We start from the raw sequence: 25988 nt of genomic DNA, 5'->3' as shown, positions 1-25988 counted from the left end.
TCCATCAAGAATTTCATGGCTTGAGTAGTGTGTGTGCATGCATCTTGTGCTTGATACTCTGCTTGCGTAGATGGTCAAGAGGTTGTTCTTGATGATGATGCCATTGCTAATTGCAAAGACACAAACAATGATCAAAATTTCAACGATTATGCAATGACACCATGGCCCTGTTTTAGAACAGCCCCTATGCCCTTCCCACTAGAATCAGCCTCAATGAAGAAAGGTTTTAAACAATCTGGGGTGGTGTTATGAGAGCTTCCTTCAGATCATTGAAGGCTGCTTGGGCAGATGGACTCCATGTAAACGTTCCTTTCTTAAGCAAATCTGTCAGTGCTGCACCTCTCTTGGCATAATGTCTAATGAACCTTCTGTAAAAAGAGGTTAAGCCAAGGAAGCCCCTGAGCTGAGTGAGTGTAGAAGGTGTTGGCCATTGTTTAACCACCTGCACTTTAGTTGGATCAACTGAGATACCCTCAAGTGAGATAATGGGGCACAAGTACTCCACCCTTTGTACCATGAAAGAACACTTGGAAGGTTTGGCATATAACTGGTGCATCCTGAGAATCTCCAAAACCTTAGCAACATGCTGCAAGTGCTCTTTCTTACTCCTATATAAGTATATCATCAAAGAACACAAGCACAAACTTGAAAAGATAAGGCCCAGAAACTTGGTTCATCAAATACTAGAAGGTAGCAGGGGCATTAGTGATCCCAAAGGGACTCATAATGTCCTCTTTCAGTCATGGAGGCAGTTTTACTCTCATCTCCTTCCTTGATCCCTATTTGATGATACTTGGACCTGAGGTCTCTCTTTGAGAAATATTTGGATCCCTTGAGCTCATCTAGTAAGTCATCCACCCTAAGAATTGGGAACCTGTTTTTGATAGTCATTTTGTTCACCTCTCTATAGTCAATGCACAATCCAAAAGTCCCATCCTTTTTCTTCACCAACAAAACAGGGGAGGCAAATGGGGATTGGCTATGGGTGATGAAGCCCTTATCCATCAATTCCATAATTTGGGTCGCAACCTCATCCTTTTCTGCTTTGGCTTATGCCCTGACATAAAAAACCCCTCAAACCCTCAAATATAGTCGCATTCCGGCCAACGTTTTTGCCACTCAATGCGACCAGGCTCACTGGTTGTGTGTTTACTTAAAAAGTTTTGTGTTGGTGTGTTCAATCCCTGCAGATCAATGTCTAATGATCCCTGACATAAAAAAACCCTCAAACCCTCTCTCTTTGCATGTGTGTGTCGATGCCTGCATGCATTTGGTTTTCATTGTATATGTGATTTGATGTTTGTGTTTCGTTGTTTATGTTTAGTTGCAGCATGTGTTTGTGTGTGCGTGTGCATGTGTGTGTGTGTGCACGTGCGTGCGTGTGCGCATGTGTGTGTGTGTGTGTGTGCAACTACCATCTTGGTGATGATCTTGTAAACAACAAGCATAAGGGTAACTGGCCTCCAATCAGCCGGGGGTTCACATATATTCTTTTTCAGAATGAGCTTGACAATCCCTTTTTTCCATGAATCAGGTAGATGCTGATTTTCCCAAGCAGAATTGATCATGCATAAAAGAGGCAGCTTAAGAATGTCCCAGTATGCAAGAAAGAACTCAACTGTGAGACCATCCCATCCTGGAGATTTCCATCTGCCACAGGATTTTAAAGCATCAATCAACTTTGTTTCAGTAAAAGGCATTTCCAGTTCAGTAGCCTGCATAGGAGAAACAATGGGAGAAACATATTGAAGGAGAGCATTCCTGGCTTGAAGAACATCTTGTGAAGGGAGATCTGCCATCCCAAACTGATGCAAAATATGATCAATACATGCTGCAGCAAGTTGTGCTCTTGAAGAAGTCCAAACCCCATCAGGCATAAGAGCACGAAAAATATTTGAAGATTGCCTCTTGCAATGCAAACTTTTAAAAAATTCTTTGGACGAGCATCCTTTATCCAAGAAGGCCTTTTGTCTTGATCTTGTCTCCCACTTAGAGATTTTCCTGTGATCATTATTTTGGAGACAATGTCGAGCTTGACATAAAGAAGATCTTTCATCCATGAAGAAAGGCCGAAAATGGCTGAGCTCAGTTAAAGATTGGCAAGTCTGTTTTGCTTGAGCTACATTTGCCCATAGAGTCTTCATGTAATTCTTACCATGAGTCTTGATAATAGATTGCATGCGAGCAACAAAAGCATCCCAAGCATAATCTATATCAATAGGGCTTTGAGAGGAAAGAGGCTAACATGCATCAGAAACCATGTCTTTGTAGACATTATGCTACAAGTAATTGTTGTTTACAATGAGCAACCTTCTATGAGATAATCGATCATCTGGTATATCATGCAATTATATTCTCAGCCAGACAGGAGCATGATCCGAATGCACAATGGTATAATCCACCCACATTTTTGAAGTAAGATTGTCATAATGCTGTGGATTAACCCTGCACCAACGATCCAGGCGTGCCTGATAAGAGGAGACTGCATTGTGTTGAAAAGTGAAGCTTGGCATAAAAGGTAGAGATTCTTTCCATAAGTCAATCAAACGAAGCTGAAGTAAGAGCTGAGGCCAATGATCTTTATCAAATGCCAACATATGAGTGCGTCCAATTGTATTATCTCCAGGTTGAGGGGCATTATTAAAATCTCCACATATGAATGCATGATAGCGCCAGGGATAGCTGTGCATGTCCTCCCAAATTTTGCCTCTAGCATGAGATGAGGAGCATAAACTGAAGCAAACTCAAAAATCTCTCCCTGAATCAAGCATTGCACAACAATCATGCATGATGGCCTTCACCCTGCTCAATATGGATTTGTTCCTCGACGGCATATTACAAATAATATTGCTAATGCATATGTCGGTATAGAATATGCCAAATATACAGAGCAAGATGTTTTACTATTACAAGTTGACATTGCTAAAGCTTTTGACACAATTCAATGGCATTTCATTTCACAAACTATGCGTGTCTTGGCTTTTGGTCAAAAACTACAGAATATTATTTATTGGCTTTACAGTGACAGTAAGACTGCTTGCATACTCTAGGGAGATATTTATGAAGCATGGACTCTCCAGTGCTCAGTTCGTCAGGGCTGTCCACTTAGTGCATTGCTTTAATGCTATTGCTACCCATCCCATGCTTTAGTATATGGATCATTTGGTGGTAATAGATAGACTTCATGGTTTGGACATTCCTGGCAGTGGTACATTGATTGCTCAAGCATATGCTCATGCTTCTTTTTTTACTCCAAGGAATACTCGGCAGGATTTATCCTCTCTCATGCAAGCACTCTCTCTTTTTGGTTTGGCTGCTGAACTTCATGTTAATTTCAGAAATCCAAATTGTTACCTTTGCATTCCAAGGAATGGCATTCTCCCTTATGGCCTCGGGAAACTGTTCAACCAAATCAACTGGTTCGTCACTTGGGATATCCTCTTGGTTCAACCAAATCAACCGGTTCGTCACTTGGGCTATCCTCTTGGTTGGATGATTACTCATCGACAACAATCTGATTGGGTTTTGGCAAAACTGAAGAAGAAACTTGAATACTGGAAACTTGCCACATGGCCTTTGCATGTCAGGCTACGGATTGTTCAATCCATTCTTATGGCATACATTCAGTTTTATTTGCCCTTGATCATGTTCAAAAAAGGGCATTGGAAGCCTTTTGGCGCTCTAAACATCGCAAAAAAAGCTCACGGTTGCTTTCGATGCAGCATTTATAATCTCCCAAAATGCATGGAGGACTTAATATTCTAAATCTTCATGTACATATTCTTACTCGTAAAGGCAAAATGATGCTGCAATTTATGCAAGGTACCATGGGCTGCCATGACGCGTCATTTGCTCTCTCAACTGACTACCCCTACCTTTGGTTATTGGCAGCCCACTCCCTCGGATTTTATTTTAGATTCTATTTGAGGGAAAAATCAAAAGCTGCCCACTGATCTCCAAAATGTTGATCGACTGGAAATATATTCTATCTCACTTGGAATGGAATGGCAAGGATTCTTTACAAGGCAATTCTTTACATTCTCGTCAAGAGCATTTTCCCCTTCGTTGGCTTTGCAAGAGCCTCGACGTTCTTATTTTTTGAGTATTAAGGGGATCGATGTGATTCATGATGATGGGATCTCTCTTTCATTTCCTTGGGCTGCTGCAAAATTCAGTCTTGGCATGCATTACCGTCCTGTTTGGTATCTTATTACTCATATGCTTCAACCTTATATTCCAATACCTCCTTTGGAAATTCAGGATCGGGTTCAAGACTGGACACTTCATTTGACAGGGTTGGCATGTCGTCCCTTGAAGCTGTCTCACATAACAGTTTCTTCTTTGTATAAGGTTCTTCAGCCCTTGCCTTGGGTTTCGCAACGGGCAAATAACCTTTGGCATATGAATCGTCTCGCAAAATGGTGGTGACGGAGATTGCGCGGGATTTCGAAATCTAAAATTCATTTAAAGCTATGGTTTCTTATGCCATTCAGCCTCTCTCTTCTCAGATGCCTTTTGATCTAGATTATGCATGGCAGGATTTTGTTGCTCGAATGCAAGCTGTGATTCGGGATTATGGTAAATCATTTATGCGAGCCACACGGGAGCCTGTTGTGCATGGTAAACTCGCTTGCCAGAGTCTGACTAAGATTAGTCACCTTCGGCCTTTGTCTTCTGATGAAAGCATGCACTTATGTCAGGCCAAATTCTGCCTCCAATCAAATGATAGAAGAAAGCTTACTAAATGGAAAACCCGATCACGACAAAGGGCTTTTTGGGATAAAGGCTGCTCTTCGAAGCAATTTTTCAAAAGTTTGCATTACAAACGACAGGCTGCAAATATTTGTCGGGTCCGGATGCCTCATGGTTCTTGGTCATCATCTCGCTCTGAACTTGCTGATTTTTGTGTGCAGCACTTCTCTTCCCATTTTGGGCATGTGGACTTTCCTTCTCCTGAGATTTTGTCTGCACATCAGCTTCTTTTACAGCATGTCTATCCAATTCTTTCTCAAGCTCAGGCCTTGGAGTTGGAACTTCCCTTCACTGAACGGGAATTGTTAGATGCAGTTAAATCCTGTGGTAGATGGAAATCTCCAAGATGGGATGGCCTCACTGTTAAATTCTTCCTCAAATCCCCTCTCCTGCAAATGGCTAATTCAGCTTGGGAAAATCAGCAAATAGCCCCTATCATGGAAAAAGGGACTGGTAAAGCTGCTTCCTAAGAAGCAGATTTCTGATTTTATCACTGATTGGAGACCATTCACGCTTATGCTAGTCATTTACAAGGTCATAGCTAAAATGCTTGTCGACCATATCAAAGGCTATCTGCATGATGGGCTGCATCCTTCTCAATATGGCTTCGTTCCTCGTAGGCACATCATGGACAATATTGCCAATGCTTATGTTGGGATTGAAAATGCCAAGTACACACAACAGGATGTTTTACTCTACCAGATTGACATTGCCAAAGCTTTTGACACAGTTCCATGGGAGTTCATCTCGCAAACAATGCGATCCTTGGGCTTTGGAATAAAAATGCAGTAGGTCATTTATTGGCTCTACAAGGATAGCAATGCTGCTTGTATTCTTTCTGGATAGCAATGCTGCTTGTATTCTTTCTGGAGACATCTCGGAAGAATGGGCTCTTCGTAGTTCGGTTCGTCAGGGATGTCCCCTTAGTGCCTTACTGTATGCTATTGCTACTCATCCTATGCTGCAATACATTGATCATCTAGTCGCTATAGATTCTCTCCATGGTTTGGAACTGGATGAAAATCGCAGCATGGTTGAGCTTATGCTGATGATTCTTTCTTTACTCCAAGGAATACTCCGTCTGATATTTCGTCTTTGATGCAAGCTCTTTTAGTTTACGGTTTGGTAGCTGGCCTTCATGTTAATTTTCAGAAGTCTAAGCTACTCCTCAAGACTGGCACAGTCTCTTATGGCCAGGGGAGATCATCCCACCCACCTTGTTGGTTCGACGCCTTGGTTCTTTGCGGCCTGAAAGCATTCACTGGTCAAAAGTTTTTCAACCTCCGCTTGCTTTATAGGAGCCTCGCCGTTCTTACTTTATTTCTTTTAAAGGGAAATACTGTTGCTAATGTTATTCAGGATCATGGCTCTATGCTTCCCTTTTCTTTGGTAGCCACACAGTATGGTTTGGGTTCTCATTATTGTACTTTGTGGCAACAAATCACTTGTATGCTTTCACCTTTTGTCCCAATTCCCCCTTTGGAACTCCAGGATAGATTAGAGAATTTTTTCATCTAGCTAGACAGGGTTTTGATTTATTTTTTGTTTAGGTGCGCTATTGGGCACTTTGGACTCTATGGATGGACAAAAATCATAGAGTATTTGGTGATCCTACTTTTCCATCTTTTGTTTTTTTCAAATGATCTCTGCGGCAATCGTTTTATGATTGCTTTCAGACTCATTTGATTGACCATGATGTACATATGGCTTATACTGAGATTTTCGATTGAGTAGTAGTTACTCCGCTTTTGGAGTACCTATGAATGTAATTATTTCACAGCAATAAAATATTCTTCTCACCAAAAAAAAGTGTGTGTTCTGTGGGTTAATTATCTGGTTTTGTTCTATGTGAGTGTATTAGCTTTGTAAGTAGAGTGTGACCCACATAATGAGGAGTGTGACCCACTCACAAAAGTGAGGCTCCATTGCACTCCAATATGGATCCTAGTGAATATTTGCACATGTGACTCAAAAGGGAGAGTAACAGAATGGCAAGTATTTAGCTCACTCACCACAAGACAGAAGATTAAAGTTGTCATTAACAGTTGCCCACCCTTATCTGCTAAAACCTGTCATAGCATTAAGCAATAAAGTCAGCTAAATCTTCTCCACGTAGCAACAAAGAGACATAAGCTAGCATAGAAAAAACCCCCAATAAAATTCAAGATAGATACACAGACATGAGGATGGGCTGCAATTGGGATACGTATATACACAAGGCTTAAGCCAAAGGCTGCAAGTCCAAGGCAACAGACCAAAAAGCCCACCAAATAGTATCACATCCAAATATATCTTACAATTGAGTTACTCTCTTGTGTGCTTAGTGACATCGAGAAGGGTAATAAAAGCAACACTTGCTAAATCACCGAGATATACCCTTGAATATAGAGAATTTCAGAGAAGAGCATAGAGATTTGCTTCTAGGCAAGTTGACACGGCTTGTAACCCTCTATAAATTACAGTTAAAAAATCTTTCTGCAAAATTACACCCTCGATCATATAAATAACTATAAAGGTGTCTAGCCATAGCAAACTGCAGTCTTGAGAAACAAACAAAACACTGTTTTTAAAACTCTCTCTCTCTCTCTCTCTCTCTCTCTCTCTCTCTCTCTCTCTCTCTTCAGGTCTTACAGGCGACTCATAGGACTCTTGCTGGAGAGATTCATGGACACACAGAGCGAGTGCAGCAGATCGAGACTCGCGTTCAGCACATAGACACATCTCCCACTACAGCAGTAGCAGCGGTTGAGGAGCGTTTGACCTCCCTTCAGACAGAGGTCCAGAGAGCCACAGAGTGGGTGGATGTCGTCCGCCGTCAGCCATCACAGCCTCAGAGATCGACTGTATCAGCTACATTGGCCGAGTCACAGCAAAGGGCCACAAAGGCCCTCAACATTCGCATTCGTGGTATCTTGCCCTCGGCGACAGAGTCCACGATGACACAGGCTGTGACCTTTGTCTCTCAGACATTGGGAGTACAGGATCATGGCATAGTAGGAGCATATAGAGTCGGGAGGGATCGTACTAGAGAGCAGCCCCTCATTATCAGATTCAGAGATGCCCAGACACGTCTAGCTGCCCTCACGAGGAGAGGGACACTCAGAGACCACCCACAGATTTCCATGGACGAGGATCTGACTCAGATACAGGTTGAGGAGCGCAAGGCGCTCATGCCTCAGAGAGATGCAGCCCGAGCTCAGGGCAAGCGGGCAGTGATCAGGGATGGCAGACTCATCACAGGCACCTTGAGGCGTGCTCCCACAGTGCTTAGAGATGGCAGACCAGCAGATATAGCCCCACCTCCACCTCCTGCTCCGACCGCTTGACGGGACAGGGCCCATGGGACACACCACCCGTCAGATAGTCTACGCATCGCTGTATGGAACTGCAATGGTTCTTTTACAGCACAGCCAGGCAATCTACGGGGGGCATTCTTTGGGAGAGATATCATATTTTTCACGGAGACACACGAGAGTCCAGAGAGACCCTTGCCACGAGTGACAGGGTATACATGGAGATCTGCTTTCAGGCAGCACACTCGGACATTTGGAGTGAGAGGATCTGGAGGAGTGGCCATTTTGTACAGAGAGCATCTCGATCGGATCATCACAGTGGAGAGAGCGGATTCACATGCCCGATTCTTGTGGGTACACATCCGCCGCAGAGCCCCTCAGCGAGATCTTTTTATTGCAGTTTGCTACTTCCCCCCGGTGCAGTCGATCTATTCTTCCACTGGACCAGGCCAGTCCATATTTGAGGATCTCTCAGCGGACATTGCAGATTTTTCACATCGCGGAGAAGTCATTCTTTTAGGAGACTTCAACGCGAGGACCTCAGACAGACAGGCCCTCACTTATGACTTCATGGAGGATCCGATCATACTTCCAGCATTTCACGATGATAGACTCTGTCGGACTTCATCAGACTGCACAGTACAGCCCACAGATCAGGGACGTCAGTTACTGGAGCTCCTCACCTCGCACGGTATGGTCATTTATAACGGCTTGTCCAGGTGGCCACAGTCTCCATGCCTACATTCTCTTCTGCTTCTGGGCGTGGTACTAGCGTGATCGACTACATCATAGGTCCCCCGACTCTAGTCCCTTCCATCCATAGCCTTACTGTTAGCCCCTTCATGCCCTCTGCCGACCATGCACTCATCCACTTTACTTTGACTCATGTCTCCCATGACCCCCCCCCCTCTCGTTATCGCGACCGCCAACCCTATTATGAGGTTCATTTCGACCACCAGTTCGATGATGTATATAGCCAAAACCTCAGCCGCCTACTCCGTCCTCATCTATTAGATGCTCTACCATCCACGCAGGACCGGTGGGAACTTGTACATACTTCACTCGTTTCTGCCGCTCACATGTCGTTCCCTGCGACATGTCATTCGTCTAGTCCCCCACCGGTTGGTCTTGTTCCTTGCAACGGTTGGTATGACGAGGAGTGTAAGGAACTCCGCAGGAAACTTCACCTTGAGACCAAGGAGAAGTCTCCCCTCCTTGCCGAAACCAAGAGAGACTACAAGCGGTTGGTTAGGCGCAAGAAACGCCAATTTCTAGCCCGGAATGAGGAGCTGAGAAGCTTGCTTTTCAGCTGTGACTCCAAGGAATTCTGGAGAAAATTCCTCCGCTTGAAGTCTCAGAGCCCCCTCACAAATCCACGTGTCTGGTCTGCATATACTTCAGCTCTATACGATGTTCCAGATCAGCCAGCCATCGGTTTATCCCATACCCCTAGGCCAGCTTCATCTAGTCTCTTCACACCAAAGAGTGTCCGTGCAGCAGTCCACCGATTGAAGAACGGGAGAGCTAAGGATCATGATGGATTGCAAGCGGAGTATGTAATCCATGGGATTGATGCCTTAGATATTGTTCTTTCCCGTCTCTTCAATGAGTCCGTTTGTACAGGCCTACCACAGTCCTGGTTAGGCAATACCATAGTACCTATCCACAAGTCGGGGGACCCTATGGAGCCGTCGAATTACAGGACCATCATGATTGGCCATGTTATGGCCAAGATCTATGCATCAGTTTTGGAAAGCCGTATAAATGACCATGCTGAGACGACAGGACTCAGAGCCAGAGGGCAGGCTGGATTTCGCAGGGATCATTCAACACTTGACCACATCCTCACACTCAGGGCACTGGTAGAGGAGGCGAAGTCACAAAGGCAACGGCTTTATTGTTGCTTCGTGGACTTCAGGAAGGCATTTGACACAGTTCCGCGATTCAGATTGTTTCAGAGGATTCGTCAGATGGGCTTCAGTGGAGAGATACAGTGGGCTATCATGGCTTTGTATGAGAGGGTCACTGGTCGGGTTCGGACACGTGAGGGGCTCTCAGAGGATGTATGTGGCACGATTGGGGTGAAGCAGGGTTGCCCGCTCTCTCCTACTCTCTTTGGATTATATATTGATGAGCTAGAGATGTTTGTACAGATGACAGGCGGTGTGGGCTCTACTCTCTCAGGATCCTCCATTCCTATCCTCCTGTATGCGGACGATGTGGTTCTCATTTCCTCTACTGCTCAGGGCCTCCAGGCACATATTGAGGCACTCCACAGGTTTTGCCAGGACAGGGGGTTGACCGTAAACCTTGGCAAGACCAAGGTTATGGTTTTCAACACCTCTGATCGTTTTTACAGCACGGATGAGTTTTGCTTCACTTATGACGGACAGCCCATTGAGCTTGTTAGAGAGTACACTTATTTGGGGGCAGTTTTCAGGGGACCGGTCTTCACCATGACATATGCAGCACGAGATAGGATTAGTAAAGGGTATGCTTCGTTGGCTCATCTTGAGCGTCAGTGTTTTCAGTCCCACTTTCACCATCCCGATACGAAATCCTTGCTTTTTGATACATTGGTGAGACCAGCTGCGATGTATGCAGCTCCTTTCTGGGCAGGAGACCTCGGCGCTGCAGATTGGAGACGAGTAGAGAGGTTACAGATCATCATGTTCTCTCGGCTCATTAGGGCCAAGGCTACAGTTCCGCACGAGATCATGCTAGCAGAGTTTGGAGCTACTCCCCTTGCATTGGATGCAGCGTTTCAGTCGGTCATGTATTTGCACAAGGTTAGGGAGTTTGGAGACTCAGCAGCAGGCAGAGCTCGGTTGCCATGGTTAGCACTTGCATCTTCTATGGAGTTGGCACGATCTCGGGCCCGAGACTGCTGGTACTTCAGACTCACTAGGTGGCTCACATCTCTTGGACTAGACATGGATAGACTGCCTCCCTTCCGATACAGCATGGATGCCCCTCATCTCGAGTTGACTCGCCACGAGCTTAGCCAGGTCATGAGAGCAGACTTGCTGTAGCTTCATACGTATCGCACTTGGATTTATCCCACGCAACTTCCGACGAAGATGGCCACATATCGTGACCATTTTCTTCGGATCTCAGAGGATGGGTTTGTCATTCCACCAGGCTATACAGGTATCCACATGTCCCACTCACTGAGGATTGCCCTTGGCCAGCTTAGAGTCTCTTCACATCAGCTCGAGATAGAGGCTGGTAGGATGCGACGCATGGAGGATGGACGGCGATCAGGCCGAGAGACCAGGATCTGCCCTTGTTGCACCATGGGAGAGGTGGAGTCAGAGGAGCACTTCATTTGCAGATGCCCGCTATATTATGAGCTCAGAGGTAGATTCCACTGTCTCTTCACGGATGGCTTTGGACCTCTCTCACGAGTGATGGACTACGAGGATCAGCATTGCCTAGCTCTTTATGTCAGGGAGGCCACTATGCTTCGACGAGACTACCTCAGAGACCATCAGCACAGACCGGAGCGTGATAGAGCCCAGCCTGATAGAGCTCAGGCACACGCTATACCAGAGGACAGAGACCAAGAGGAGCATGAGGAGGTCAGAGCTCACACAGGACACATGCCTCCACCCTGTGGATGTACATATGAGATGGTTTGTAGACGCCGCAGGATCTTGTTACATAAGGGACGTACTCGCCGCTTCATCTCCAGACGATCCAGGATGATGGCAGCTTTTCGGAGGAGACTTACTCATGGAGATCTCGCCCCACCAGCCGCTCACCTCACCTTTGCTCAGATTTGTACTCTCATAGCAGGAGGCAGAGTCGATGGACAAGATTTCCAGTATTATTTTGGTTCTCAGACTCCGTGACACCTGGACTTGTATCTTTGCATTGGCATATTGTACTCATCCCCCCATTTTGCACCCAGGGGCGGTTTTCTTGCATCTAGTTTACTTTGTATTTAGGCTCAGATTTGACATTATGTACTTTCACTTGCATTGTATTGCGTAGCACTTAGATGATATTCGACGATGCCTCTTCTTTGTGGCACATTGATTTTGTGCTATCTTGTATGCAGAGTTCTTGATGTCCCATGGGCCCATTTTGGCCTTTAGTGGACAATAATACACTTTCTTTCTTTCTTTCTTTCTCTCTCTCTCTGATTGCTGCTCGTTGTCTCTGATGGCTGCTCGCTGCCATGCATCGCTCATGCTCTCTGATGCTCTCTCTCTCGCTACTCGCTGCTGCCCCCGCCATGCTATACTGCCATAGCTCTCCGCCATAGCCTGTCTCCCCGCCATAGCCTGTTTCGCGACTGTCCAGCTCCTCCTGCTCAACATCCACGTGATCCCTTGCGTGACTTGCTCCTCGCTGCTGCTGTCGACTCCCAAGGCACATGGGCCCTCTCTTGCGTGCGCCTACTGTGACCAAAGGACACGGAGGGGCACAAGGGCCCTCCTTTGCTGCTGCTGTCGACACCCAGGCACACGGAGGGCACTCAGGCTCTCCTCGCTGCTGCTGACGGCACCCAGGGCACACGGACCCTCTTGCAGCTCCCTGCTGGCACACGGGGCTTCTTGGCTGCTGTGACCAAAGAACACCGAGGGGCACAAGGGCCCTCCTTTGCTGCTGCTGACGACACCCAGGCACACGGAGGGCACTCAGGCTCTCCTCGCTGCTGCTGACAGCACGGCACACGGGCCCTCTCGCAGCTCCCTGCTGGCACACGGGCCTTCCATTGTCAGATCTTTCCGAGGAGGAGACCCGACCACTAGATGGGGATTTCTATCAGAGGGGAAGCCACCTATTCCCATCACTGACCAAGATGTGTGGCACACATATGCATGTTCGCCTAGATGGAGACACCGCCGGATATGTCCTCTATGCCCACGCCCACCACTTGTCACATGTTCACCACATAGAACGTACGGGCCGCACTTCGTCGATTACACAATCGGAGAGCGCAGAACCATGAGGGCCTACGGACTAAGCACTTTGCACATGGACAAGAGGTCCCAGCTTCGGTCTAGCACATATGTCCAACCAGGCTGTGTCACGGCTTCCCACCTACTTGGAGCACCACCACTATTGTGCCGATACACAGAGTCGAGGACCCTATGGAGACTGGGAACTACCATACCCTCATGATTGGCCATACTCTAGCCAAGATTTATGGATCAATCTTAGAGAGGGAGCTCACAAGTTATACAGAGGCTTGGAGGCAGCGGGCACTAGGACAAGCAAGATTTCAAAGACAACATTCTACCCTAGATCACATCTTCGCTCTGAGGGCTATCATTGAGGAGGTGAGATCTAGACACCAGAAGGTCTACACATGCTTTGTAGACTTTCGAAAGGTTGTTCCACGATCCCGCATGATCAGGAGACTCCAGGAGCTGCAGATTCCAGAGACACTGATATGGGGAGTGATGAGCCTATATGAGTTAGTCAGAGTGCCCCAGATGGTCTATCAGATTGGTCAAGAGTACGATCAGAGTGAAGCATGGCTGCCCCCTCTCACTGACCCTTTTTGGTCTTAACATTGATGAGCACTTCCTTCATAGACAATCTAGGAGACGAAGGATCACCATTGGCCGATCTCATGATACAGATATTGCTATACGCTGATGACATAGTCCTTATCTCATCCTCAGCGGAGGGGCTGCAGAGATATTTGGAGGCCCTAAAGGTATATTGCAGAGAGAGAGACCTGGCAGTCGACCTTGAGAAGACCAAGGTTATGGTCTTCAACACCTTACATGCAGTGCTTCGTCGACTCAGTTTTACTTATCGAGACGAGCCAATGGAGATAGTGCAGTCCCACGCATATTTGGGAGCAATCTTCACAGGACCCCTTTTCACTATGACACATGCAGCCCATGCACGAATCGCACGGGGGCGGGGTGCTTTGGCACGATTGGAGAGACAATGCTTTAAGGCACACTTTCAGGATCCACTGACGAAGTGCTGGCTCTTCGACACGCTAGTGTGACTGATTACCATGTATGCAGCACCCTTTTCAGGCTGTGATCTACAAATAGCGAACTGGAGGAGATTTGAGCGGCTAGCTCAGTCCCGCATGAAATAGTACAGGTAGAATTCACCATGACAGCATTGCATATTGATGGCATCTTCTAGACAGTGACATTCATTCATAGAGTCTGGGACTTGCCCCACTAGAGAGCTGGCCATGGAGTCATACGGACGACTAGCCGAGAGCGAGGCGGACACATGGTATGCATGTATATCCACATGGTTGTCAGACACGGGATCCAGATGGCTAGGCTCCCTCCCTTTCAGTACAGTATGGATGCAGCCCCTGAGTCGATCCCACGAGATGGGATTAACTATATCATACAGTTAGATCTCCTCCAGCTCTGCACATCTCGGACTTGGGGGGGAGATCGGGAGCTCCCCACCAAGACCCAGTTCTACTGCGACCACTTCCTAAGCGTCTCGGAGGAGAGATTCATCATCAAACTCCAGTATCTTGAGGACAGAGGAGTCTCACATGCACTGAGGATCACTATCGGACAGATACGGGTTTCATCTCATCAGCTGAGGAGTGAGATAGGGAGAGCAGCACGTATACTCAGAGAGCAGCGGATCTGGATGCTATGCATATTGAGCACTTTCTCTACACTTGCCCAGCCTACTACAAGATCCGAGGTCCGTATGACTATCTCTATCAGGATGGGAGTGGCTTCGGCCCACTATCACGATTGATCCACTTCCATGACCAGGTCTACATTGGGCTCTACCTGCTTGAGATGCATCGACACAGGGAGACCCTGCTACAACAGATCAAAGAGCATTAGGAGGAGGCAACCAGACCACAGGATACAGAGACTGACCAGACCTAGTGGCAAGTCACATATTTCTATGCGTTTTGAGTCATCTCCATGACACAATGGGGTGGAGGAGGAGCTAGCTAATATGTGGGCAGTCTGGATTAATGATAGAGGGTTGCGACACAAAGAGCGACCAGAGCATGCTCTATTGAGGTCCGACCTATCACAGCTTTCCTCAAAGGAGACCGCCTGATACGAGGGGTCACTCTGGACGTAGCTCAGCGGGTGCAGAGATCAAGGAGACCACGTCCCCCTATGCCACCACATGAGACAGCTCGATAGACGCAGATCTGAGACATTTTCACCGCTCATAGACGAGTCACCACAACGCCGGGTTTCGGATTCTACGTTATAGCTCCAGCTCTCACCCTACCCCAAATAGCACATGATATGTATTATATATGTCTTGTACTTGATTTTGCTTGCTATTGAGCTCTTTATTTCAGCATAGCACTCAGCAAGGGTCTTAGCGTGCCCTTTGCTCCAGCCCTTTGTGGCTGGTATGAGTTTCTTTCCCTTTTGTGTACTTTGCACTTTGTCCCATACACCCGCGAGGACCAAGATCAAGAGTCCGGCACTTTCACTATGTGCCAAATGCTGCTCCAAGGACCCATTCTTCAACGCTTTGGTATAGAGAGTAATGCGTTGCAAGAATCCCCTTGCCTCGGGCGGTCTCCCTTGAGGAAAGCTGTGATAGGACGGACGTTAGTAGAGTGTGCTCTGGTCACTCTCCGTGCTGCTGCAAGTGGTCTCTGCAGCCCTCTCTCAGTAATCCAAGCTGCCCACAAGTCAGCTATCTCCTCCACCTCCATCCCGGTGTGCCCTGGGGCTGACTCAAATGCATAGAATTCTGTGACGTAACGTTGTGCTTTGCCAGCCTCTCTTTCCTGTGGGCTGATAGCCTCCTACTGCTCTCTAATCTATCGTAGTAGGGTCTCCCTGTGTCGGTGCATCTCAAGTAGATATATAGCCCAATGCAGACCTGGCCTTGGAAGTGGATCAATCGTGAGAGTGGACCGAAGCCACTCCCCTGCTGGTAGAGGCAATGGTATCGTCCCTTGATCTCATAATAGGCTGGGCAAACACATAGGAAATGCTCCTTTGTCTTAGTCACTCCTAGTGTGCAAAGCATACATATCCGCTGCTCCCTGGGTATGCCTATTGCTCTCCCTGTCTTGATCCTCGACTGATGAGATGAAACACGCATTTGTCCAATGCCAAGCCTCAGTGCATGCAAGACTCCTCTGTCCTCAAGATACTGGGGTCTAATGATGAATCCCTCATCCAATACTATGATGAAGTGGTCACAGTAAAACCGGACGAGCCCCCCCAATTAGAAGCCGTATGGAGCTGAAGGAGATCTAACCGTATGATACAATTGATCTCATCTCGCGGGATCGACTTAGGGGGTGCGTCCATGCTGTACTGAAAAGGCGGGAGCCTGTCCATCTGGATACCATGCCTGCTATGCCAGGTGGATATCCATGCATACCATGTCTCTCCTCCACTCTCTGCTAGTCGTCTGGATGACTCCAAGGCTAGACTCACTAATCTCCATCGAGAGGCGAATCCCAAACTCTGTGGATGAAAGTTACTATCTAGAGTTTGTAAGGGAGTCATGGCGAATTCTGCTTGTACTATCTCATGTGGAACTGAGGGCTTACTCCGAATCATCCTAGACCCCATAGTCACCTATAGCCGCTCAAACCTCCGCCACTTGGTCTTGGGTAAGTCACATCCACAGAGAGAGAGAGAGAGAGAGAGAGAGATGTATTAATGTCCACGGGTGACCTCGCGGGCCTATGGGACAAAGTACACAGAAAAGCGAACTCATACAAGCCTCAGTGGGCTGAACCAAAGGGCGCACTAAGGCCCTTGCTGAGTACTAATCTATGTTAACAAAATCATAATCATGAATAGAAATAGTCGACTGCAACTGCATAGAGGACCAGATCAATCTATCTACTATCAGTTACAAACTAAAAAACAAGTCAATCTCGAAGCTAGGACTCAGAAACCGAAGCCTGGCATAGTGATGGCTCTTTGGTGAGCTGCGAAGATATCTCGTATCTACGTCTGTTGAGCTGTCTTGCGCTGTGGTGGGGGACGCAGTCTCCTTGCTCTCTGAACTCTCTGGGCTATGTCCAGAGCGACTCCTCGTCTCTGTCGGTCCCCCCTGAGGAAAGCTAAGAGAGAGAGAGAGAGAGAGAGAGAGAGAGACCCTTCAGACATTTCTGCTACTTACGACGGCCATAACTCCAATCTGTTTAGTGAGGCGGGCATAGCCTGGCCATGAACTCCAATCTGTTTAGTGAGGTGGGCATAGCCTGGCCATGAACTATGAGGTCCCATAAAAATGCATCCCACATATACAGGAAGGAGAGAGAAAAGAAAGAAAGATAGATATATTAATACCTGCGGGAGGGGTCTTTTTTCTTAGAACGAAATGGCCATCAAACTTAATAATTCAGTTCTCTTTTGTTTTAAGGCTTGAACATAGCCCAGCAGGTTCAGAGATCGAGGAGACCACGGCCCCCTCCACCACCATAGCATGACACAGCCCGACAAACACAGATCCAATACATTTTCGCCGAGCCACCACGGTGCCAAGCTTTGGCTAGCTATTGAGCTCTGTAGAGTTAATCAATTTATCAGCTTTTCAGCTTATTAGTTTAACAGTCTTAGCACTCAGCGAGGGCCTTGTGCGCCCTTTGCTCCAGCCCACTGAGGCTTGTATGAGATCATCCTTTAAGTGTACTTTGTACCTTGTCCCATAGGCCTGTGAGGCCTTCCACGGACTCTATTTGGCCTCTACATCGACGAGCTCGAGACCACCATCAGGACACTCGGAGGTGCAGGCTGCTCTCTTGCGGAGGCTGTCATCCAGATTCTCCTATACGCAGACGATGTAGTACTACTATCCTCTTCTGTTACTGGTCTTCAGCGACACTTGGATGCGGTTTCAAGGAAAAACGGTTTCTGGGATCAACTATTTTTAACACCGGTCCTGAGACCACAGCTTGTTTTATGGTGTTAAAACCTTCCTGTTGATTCTGTCCCCATATAAAAGGTACTTTATCTGAGGTCAGATCAGTCAATGGCGATACTATTTCGTAATATCCTTTGATATCCCTTCAATAAAATTGGACAAATCCCAAGAATGATCGCAAAGTGGTCAAACTCTGAGGGATTGGCCAGGTCAGTATCGCAACCACTTTCTTTGGATCCATTTCTACTCCCTCAGGAGTAATTATGAATCCTAAATATTCAAGTCTTACCATACACAGTATAGTTTTCTTTTTATTTACATAAAGACTGGCTTTCCTCAAAGTACTGAACACTATTCTTAAGTGTTCATGATGCTCAGTAACTTTTACTGAATACAAGAATATCGTCAATAAAGTGTACTACAAACTTTCTGATATACAGACATAGTAAATCGTTCATAAGCATGACGAATGTAGCTGGAGCATTGGTAAGTCCAAAAGGCATTACCAAAAACTCATAATGTCCTAACCCGCTTCTAAAAGCGGTTTTATGTATATCCTCGGCTCTAATACGGATCTGATGGTAGCCACATTTAAGATCTATCTTACTGAAAATTACTACCCCATGTAATGCATCTAGCAAATCATCGATCCGAGCCGTCGGATACCTGTGCTTAATAGTGATATTATTCAATGCTCTATAATCTATACAGAGGTGAAAAGTATCATCTTTCTTCTTCTTTAATATCACTGGCGAAGCAAAAGGTGAGAAACTTGGTTGAATCTGCCCCAACTTGAGGTATTCTTCCAGTTGTCTTCGTACCTCCGCCTCTTCGGTAAAACTCAACCTATAGGGAGGTCTATCGACATCTCTCCATTTTGAGCAACATCAGTGCTAGCCGAAGAATCATCAACCGCCTCTACCGATACTGTACAAAGAAACAAAAACTCTTCTTGAGCTTTTCGAATTTTCATTACAGAAACCAACGGTCCTTGAGATATATCTTTTTCACCTCGTAAGACATACAGCACATCATTCATCTTGAATTGATAAATGTGCTTTGTCCAATCTATGGCTGGATTCTTCCTAGAATGCCAAGCCTTACCCAAGGCTATGTCTGCATGAGCAAGCTTTGTCATTTCAAAATCAAGCTTCTCAGCATAGTCCTGAATTCGAAACTCCAACTGGGTAACCCTTTGGTCCCATACTTCAGTTGAACTTCCATTTTCCATTCTGACTGTGTACGCATAGTTAGATGGACAAGTCTTTAGTTTCAGCCTCTTTACAAGCTTGGAGTTAATTACATTGTGCGTTGATGCTGAGTCAAACAACACAATGACATCATGATTAGCTACTTGCCCTTTCATCTTAATTAACTCCGTATCATTAAAGGATGTATACCCCGTTGCTGCGGGCTTTGACAGGATATTATCAGGTGCACTAGTTACTAACTTAGCAACAGACACACATAACAAAACAAGTACTGACCTTTGAGAAGATCCCGCTAGCTGAATCTGCATCTGTTCTGCTCTGGGACTTCCCTCCATTTCCACGTCGCATTCTGAGACCACAATCTCAGCCATCCAACGATCCTTGTTTTGTGGACAATCTTTCCACTGATGAGGCTGAAGACATCCAAAACACAAGCCTTCTCTCCTCGCTTTTTCCCTTTGCTCTGGGTTCAAAGAAGACTTCGACCAAGGTGTTACTTTTCTTTTCATTCCAATGGTGGTACTTGATTTAGGAGTCTCAACTAGTTTCGCCTGCTTGGCTTGACCACTAGGCTGTGAGGCACTCCCTTTGCTGATCCACTTCTTCTTAAACCCAGTTTTCTTCGGGTACCCATACTGAGTCCCAACCTGCACAAACCCACTTGATCTGTTCCCTTTTGCATCGTCATAGTTCAGGGCTATGGCAATTGCTTCATCTAGCGTGTTCGCATACTTAGCCCAAACTTCCATCTTTATCCGATCATTCAATCCAAAGATAAAATCTTTTACTTGGATTGACTGAGATAGAGGTTCATCAATCTTCATTACACTTTCTCTGAACTTATCAGTGTATTCCGCCACTGATAAATTTCTCTGATGAAGGTTTCGATACCGATCCCAAGCTCGGAATGCTTCGTCAGGAGGTAGGAAGTGTTTTCTAAATTCCATTTTTAAACTCCTCCCAAGTACTGGATGCCACTCCATTTTTCTACTGTTTTATCCACCACCTATCCGCTGCCTCATTAAACATATGTGTGGCCTCGTGGATTTTCTTCATATCATTCCTGATTTCACAAATGGCGAAAGCCTCGTCCCATTTGTGTGACCAGGTCTCAATGATATCGGAACTACGGTCAAACATCCGACCAGAATACTTTTCTGGCCTATAATTGGCAATATTAGGCACCTTAGCCCTCCTAGGCTCGACCATATGAACACTGGACTCCGGTTCCATTGGAGATTTCCATTTCTCTTCACAGGATAGTCTAGCAGACATACTATGCACCATTTTTCTGAGCTCAGATTGCCCTACATTTGCTTGTAACTGTTGCGCTAAAATCTGTTACAAGGCATCCTCTAACATTGCAATTTTGCCAGATAGTGTATGACCTGCTGGGCGCGACACCTGTGGGGTCGGCCGGACTCCTGACTCTACAGGATCCATCCTAGAAGCTTCTTCTTCTACTTCCATTTAGGTCGATGGGTGTTTTTTTTTTTTAATAAATAAATAAATAAAACACCGCTTGAAACTGTATTTACAATTCGAAAGCCCAACTTCCAAAGTTACAGCTGACTAGGCATATATCCCACTATAACCACACACCACTTTTCCCTATACTAGGGAAACTCCTGCAATCCGAAATAACTCAAACACGGAGGCAATTAAACGAGTACATATTTCAACGAACTTTAGAAGGCATGGAGAACTCCCTGGCCATTCATGTAGCATAGAAAGGTCAACTTGTCCCTGTAAAGTTGTTCCAAGCACTGATGACCTGCCTTGTGACTACAAACATACTGTACTATCTACCCCTTTCCACGAGCTCACGACCACTCAGTTCCTGGTAAGCTTCAAAATCGTTGAATCTGAACTGCGACCTGACGATATCATACTCAACGTGATCGATGATGCTCTTTTAAATAGAAAGGACGTCGTTCTTTAATTATTGATCCATAAGCCGATAGAGGAGATCTGTCCGCCTTCTGAAACCATACGACTCTTCTGGTGCCACCTTGCGTTTCGTGAACAGCTTCGACGAAAGTCGCTTCACGTCTCCCTTCCGAGATACCAAGGAGCCCTGAAGGTACCAATATGAACTTGCGACCGTGCGCGATCCGGATATCCTCCAATTGCGATGACGTCCGTGAACATATAATACCAAAATACAATTGGTGCGTCGTGTTATGCTCGTCAAATTTGGACACCACACAGCCCTTTGATTAACAAATTGCCGCGATATTCTGCATACTCACAAATACCGTGGACAATCGTGGTTTGAAGCTGTACGTCAAGTTGACAGACCACGACAATCACCAAACCTGCGACAACGTCTGCTAACAAACGACCTTGCGAGCAATACAACGTGCAATCGCCTCTACACGCTGCTCTTCTGCGACTTCTCATACGATGCACCACAACACATCTCCACACGGCCATAGCTCTTCCAGCTAGTCACGCCCCACTTCTCGTGATCCACCTGCACGCTCTGATACCAAATGACACATCCAGAACTGCTAACTCCTAGCCTTTCATCAAATCACGGGCACAGGCACAAGGATTGTCCTCCCAACCAACCTCGGTGGTAGTAAGCTCTCACTCTTTTTAGAATCGTTACGTTCAAGCTCTTGCTTACAAAATTTTCACCAAGCCCCAAAATTCCCTAGATGGATCTAGTATGCCACATGTCTTCATTTTAGGGTCCCTCCTTAATGCATCATTTACCCCTCTCTTGGGATATCATTAAAACCATTTGCCCCTTGGCACATTTCATGCATTTAGGTCCCTTAGCCTTAGATCCACCTAGTCTAGTGCCATGTCACCCTCACCAAGGACCTTGACCTTGATTCCTTTTTTATCATTTACATGAAGCCCAAATAAATATAATACAAACATTGATTCTTTAAAGGAAAATGCTGACTAACCCTTCCGAGGTCATGTTACCTCAACTTGAGCGTAACACTGTCGAAACTGTAGCAACGAAGGCTGCCCTGTACTCAGCATCACAGCTAGATGTGGCAACTATTGGTTGCTTCTTGCTGAGCCAAGAGATACATGAACTAACAAGCAAAAAACAATTGCCGGTATGTAACACTCTGGTGTCGCAACAACCTACCCAGTCACTATCCGTGTAAGCATGCATGGTAATTGAACCCTGATCACCATAGAAGAGGGCTAAATCCTAAGTGCCTCTGAGATATCTGAAGACTCTCTTCACTGCTTGCCAATGCTGTGAACTAGGCATGTGCATGAACCTACTGAGCTGGGATACTGTATACTGTAAGTCAGGTCTCGCATCTCCGAACACCCACTAGATCATCATGTGAGAAAACCCTCGAAATCATCAAGACCTTAAATTTGAAGCTAGGGTCCACTGGAGTAGAGATTGACTTGCAATCCTCAAACTGAAAATGATCAAGGAGCTGTCCAATATACTTGGACTGTGACATCATGATACCCCCCTCAACATGCGCAAACTGAATGCCCAAATAATAGTGCAGATGTCCCATGTCTGACATTTCAAAAGCTTGCTGCAAATCAACCTTGAAAGCTGCAATACGCTGAGTATCAAGGCCCGTGATCAGCATGTCATCCACATATAAAATCAGCACTAAAAAATCAGATCCACTCCCACAAACATGAAGAGTGGGCTCTGTGGGGCTATTCTGAAAACCAAGGGATAGTAAGTGTGCATGAATTTTAGCATACCATGCCCTGGGTGCCTCCTTCAAACCATAAAGGGCTTTTCTCAGCCGGCATACCTTGTTTTCAAAGCCAACAACCTCAAAGCCAGGAGGTTGTGTCACATTAACTTCTGGTGCACTTGCCAATGGTGATGGGCTGCAATGGCAATCACACATCTAATAGTAGTAATCCTGGAAGTGGGAGCAAAGGTCTCCTCAAAGTCAATGCCTTGTTGTTGGGCATACCCTTTTGCAACAAGACGGGCTTTGTGTCGATCTATGCTGCCATCAGATTTCCTTTTTAACTTGTAGACCCACTGGGTACCAATGGCATGCTTGCCGGGAGGGAGATCTACTAATTCCCATGTGTCATTTTTGGCAATAGATTGTAGCTCATTTCTCATTGCATCCATCCACTCTTTGCAGTCAAAAGCATCTTTATGGCACAAAGGCTCTTCATTACAAGCTGTAGCAAGGAGTGCAAACTCAAGAAAGTGACCATGCATCTGTCTATTCCCTGAACTTGAACTTGTATGGGCAGCAAGTGGTTGATCTTGTTTGCTGTCCCTCAATGTGTCAAGAAGCCATCTGGGAACTTTCCTTTGCTGTCTATTGACAGCTCTTTCTTCAATCACTGCATCATGAATAGTGGGATCATTTTGTGCTGGAAGAGGAACCTACAAATCAGCATGGGGTATTCGCTGATCATTGCTTATTGGAGGGCCTGCAGGAGGCTCATGTTGCTGGTCAAAGTCCCCCTCTGAGGGAAGCAGAGGTAACCAAGAGTCAAAGGCATCAAACATGTCAACTTCTGGTTTAGCCTTGCAGTCCACGAGAGGAGAAGCTGAATGTTCAGCAAAGATTACATCTCTACTGACAATAATCTTCCAAGTATTTGGTTGTAGAACCGATACCCTCTGCTCTCCTCGCTGTAACCAATAAATATGCATTTGATTGCCTTGTCATCAAGCCTATGTCTCAGCTGAGATGGTACATGAACATATGCAAGAGACCCAAAAACTCTCATGTGTGAAAGTGAAGGCTTCCTGCCTTTCCATGCTTCATAAGGTGTAACAGCCCTCAATGCCCTTGCAGGTGATCTATTCAACACATAGTTGGCATACATCACTGCATCAAGCCAAAATTTATTGGGCAAGGACTTGGCCTTAAGCATGCATCTGGCCATCTCCATAGTGGACCTGTTCTTCCTTCCAGGAACAGGATTATGCTAAGGAGTGTAAGGAGTAGTGCATGAGTGAACAATGCCCCGTGAAGACAAAAATGCATCAAACTCCTTTGACATATACTCTCCCCCCCTATCTGTCTTGAGGGTGACAAGCTTGCATCCTGATTCATTCTCAACCATATTCAGCCACCTCTGAAAGCATGAGAACACTTCAGATTTTGCTTTTAAAGCATATACCCAGCAATATCTTGTGAAGTGTCATCAATGAGAGTCATGAAATATTTGTAACCCCCAATGGCATTTGTCCTCATTGGGCCACAGACATCACTGTGCACTAGCTGCAATTTCGTTTGTGAGAATTTTGGACAATTCTTTTGAAAAGGAACCCGATGCATCTTACCCAAAAGACAACCCTCACACACATGTTTGGAAACTGTGTGACTTTGAGGTACATCATTTGCCATGCCCTATGAATGTAACTTGGCAAGAGCTCAATAATTGAGATGACCCATTTTCTCATGCCAAAGATGAGTTTCAGCAAGCTGTGAATCTGAAATAGCAAATGCTTCAATAGAAAGTGCAGCTGAGTGATCATCAAGGTGATAAAGCCCCTTTTGCAAAGTGCCAGTGAGAACTATGGCATTGTCATCACGAAGATCATATACTAGGCATCTGTATCCATCAAAAATCACTCTGAAACCTGAAGTGGCAATTGCTGAAATTGAAATCAAGTTGACTTCAATTCCAGGCACAAAAAGAACATTTGTCAAAGTGACAGGATGGCTTGAAATGGATGTGAGCTGCACAAACTATATGCATTTACTCATGAGCACAGAGATTGTTGCTCTACCTCTGGCCTAACTACATCACGTAGCCTTTGCCTTGCCATGTTTGCTTGCGTAGCTTCGCCATTTGTCACTGTGCAACACAATCTTTTGCTGTGCTGACCACGGTGTTGGTTCGAGCACAACCACGTTGGCCTGACAATAGCACAAAACTTTTGCCTTGCCACCTGTCATTACGCAGCTTCGCCATCTATCGCTGCGCAACACAATCTTTTGCTGCGCTGACACCCGTGCTAGTTCAAGCAATGATGTTGGCATGGAGAGACCACCACATTGGCATGAAGACCACCGTGGCATGTCAATCTCTAACGGGACCCCTCAAGGTCCATATCCGCAACCACTCCGCTGGATGTCAGAGCTATTTTAGTTCTATTTTAGAGATATTTTAGTCATATTACTCCTTGTGCAACAAATTCTCAACCACCGCACACATTCTTGGAGCTATTTTAGTTCCAAGGTAAGGAAAATGTAGCATTTACAAGTTAGTATAGTTTCCTTGCAACCACTGCGCTAGTTATTGGAGTTGTCATACTTCTAAAGCACCGCGCTGGTTATTGGAACCATTTTCACTACAGTAAGAACAGTTTTTTCAATAATTTCTTGTGCAACGATGCCTATGGTTGCAGTAAAATGTAAATGAGGGTAGAAATATGCCATTTGTTCTTCATTAGAGCTACTTTCACTACCGAAGTAACAGCCAACAATAGTTTTGGCGATAATGGTACTACATTGAAATTGAAACAAAAGAAATTACATTAAGAAATTACATCCAAGAGTTTTTGCGATAATAGTATTACACCGAAATTGAAACAAAATAAATTACATCCGAAGCAAACATTTAACAAAACAAATTACATACAAAGATGCTAGCACTTTGTTTTTGTGACACTTCTTTAAGCACCTGTCAATACCACCACTGTGGCAGGACTAGGTGTCACTTTTTTCCCTTGTTAGCACTTTCTTACACTTTTGACCTGGTGCCTTGTATGCAAGGGACAATACGAGCACCTCGTAGTGCTATCGTAGGTAGGAATTTCTTACAATTTTGACCTGAAACTCCTCGTATGCAGGGGACAATACGAGCACCTCGTAATTGAAATAACCTTTTTCATAGCAACTTCAGAAGTTAAGGCACTGGAAAAGAAAACTCAACTTGGAAGTGAGCTCAATCGAGCACAACATTCGACAGCAGACAC

At 45.7% G+C, this 25988-nt stretch overlaps 1 protein-coding gene across 1 annotated transcript in view; it reads right to left on the bottom strand.

Moving 5' to 3' along the window:
* Positions 1 to 25988, bottom strand: part of FK (Ergosterol biosynthesis ERG4/ERG24 family) — a 110259-nt gene that overhangs the window by 55471 nt on the left and 28800 nt on the right. The window contains exon 4 of the mRNA XM_087387090.1: positions 6765 to 6821. Within this exon, the coding sequence (XP_087243216.1) occupies positions 6765 to 6821 (57 nt within the window). The remainder of the gene's footprint in view (positions 1 to 6764; positions 6822 to 25988) is intronic.

Source organism: Dipteris shenzhenensis, chromosome 16, assembly GCF_047967505.1.
Source record: "Dipteris shenzhenensis isolate YYH24624 ecotype China chromosome 16, Dip_SZ_1.0, whole genome shotgun sequence".
Classification (NCBI taxonomy): Eukaryota; Viridiplantae; Streptophyta; class Polypodiopsida; order Gleicheniales; family Dipteridaceae; genus Dipteris; species Dipteris shenzhenensis.
This window is presented reverse-complemented; position numbering and strand designations above follow the sequence as displayed.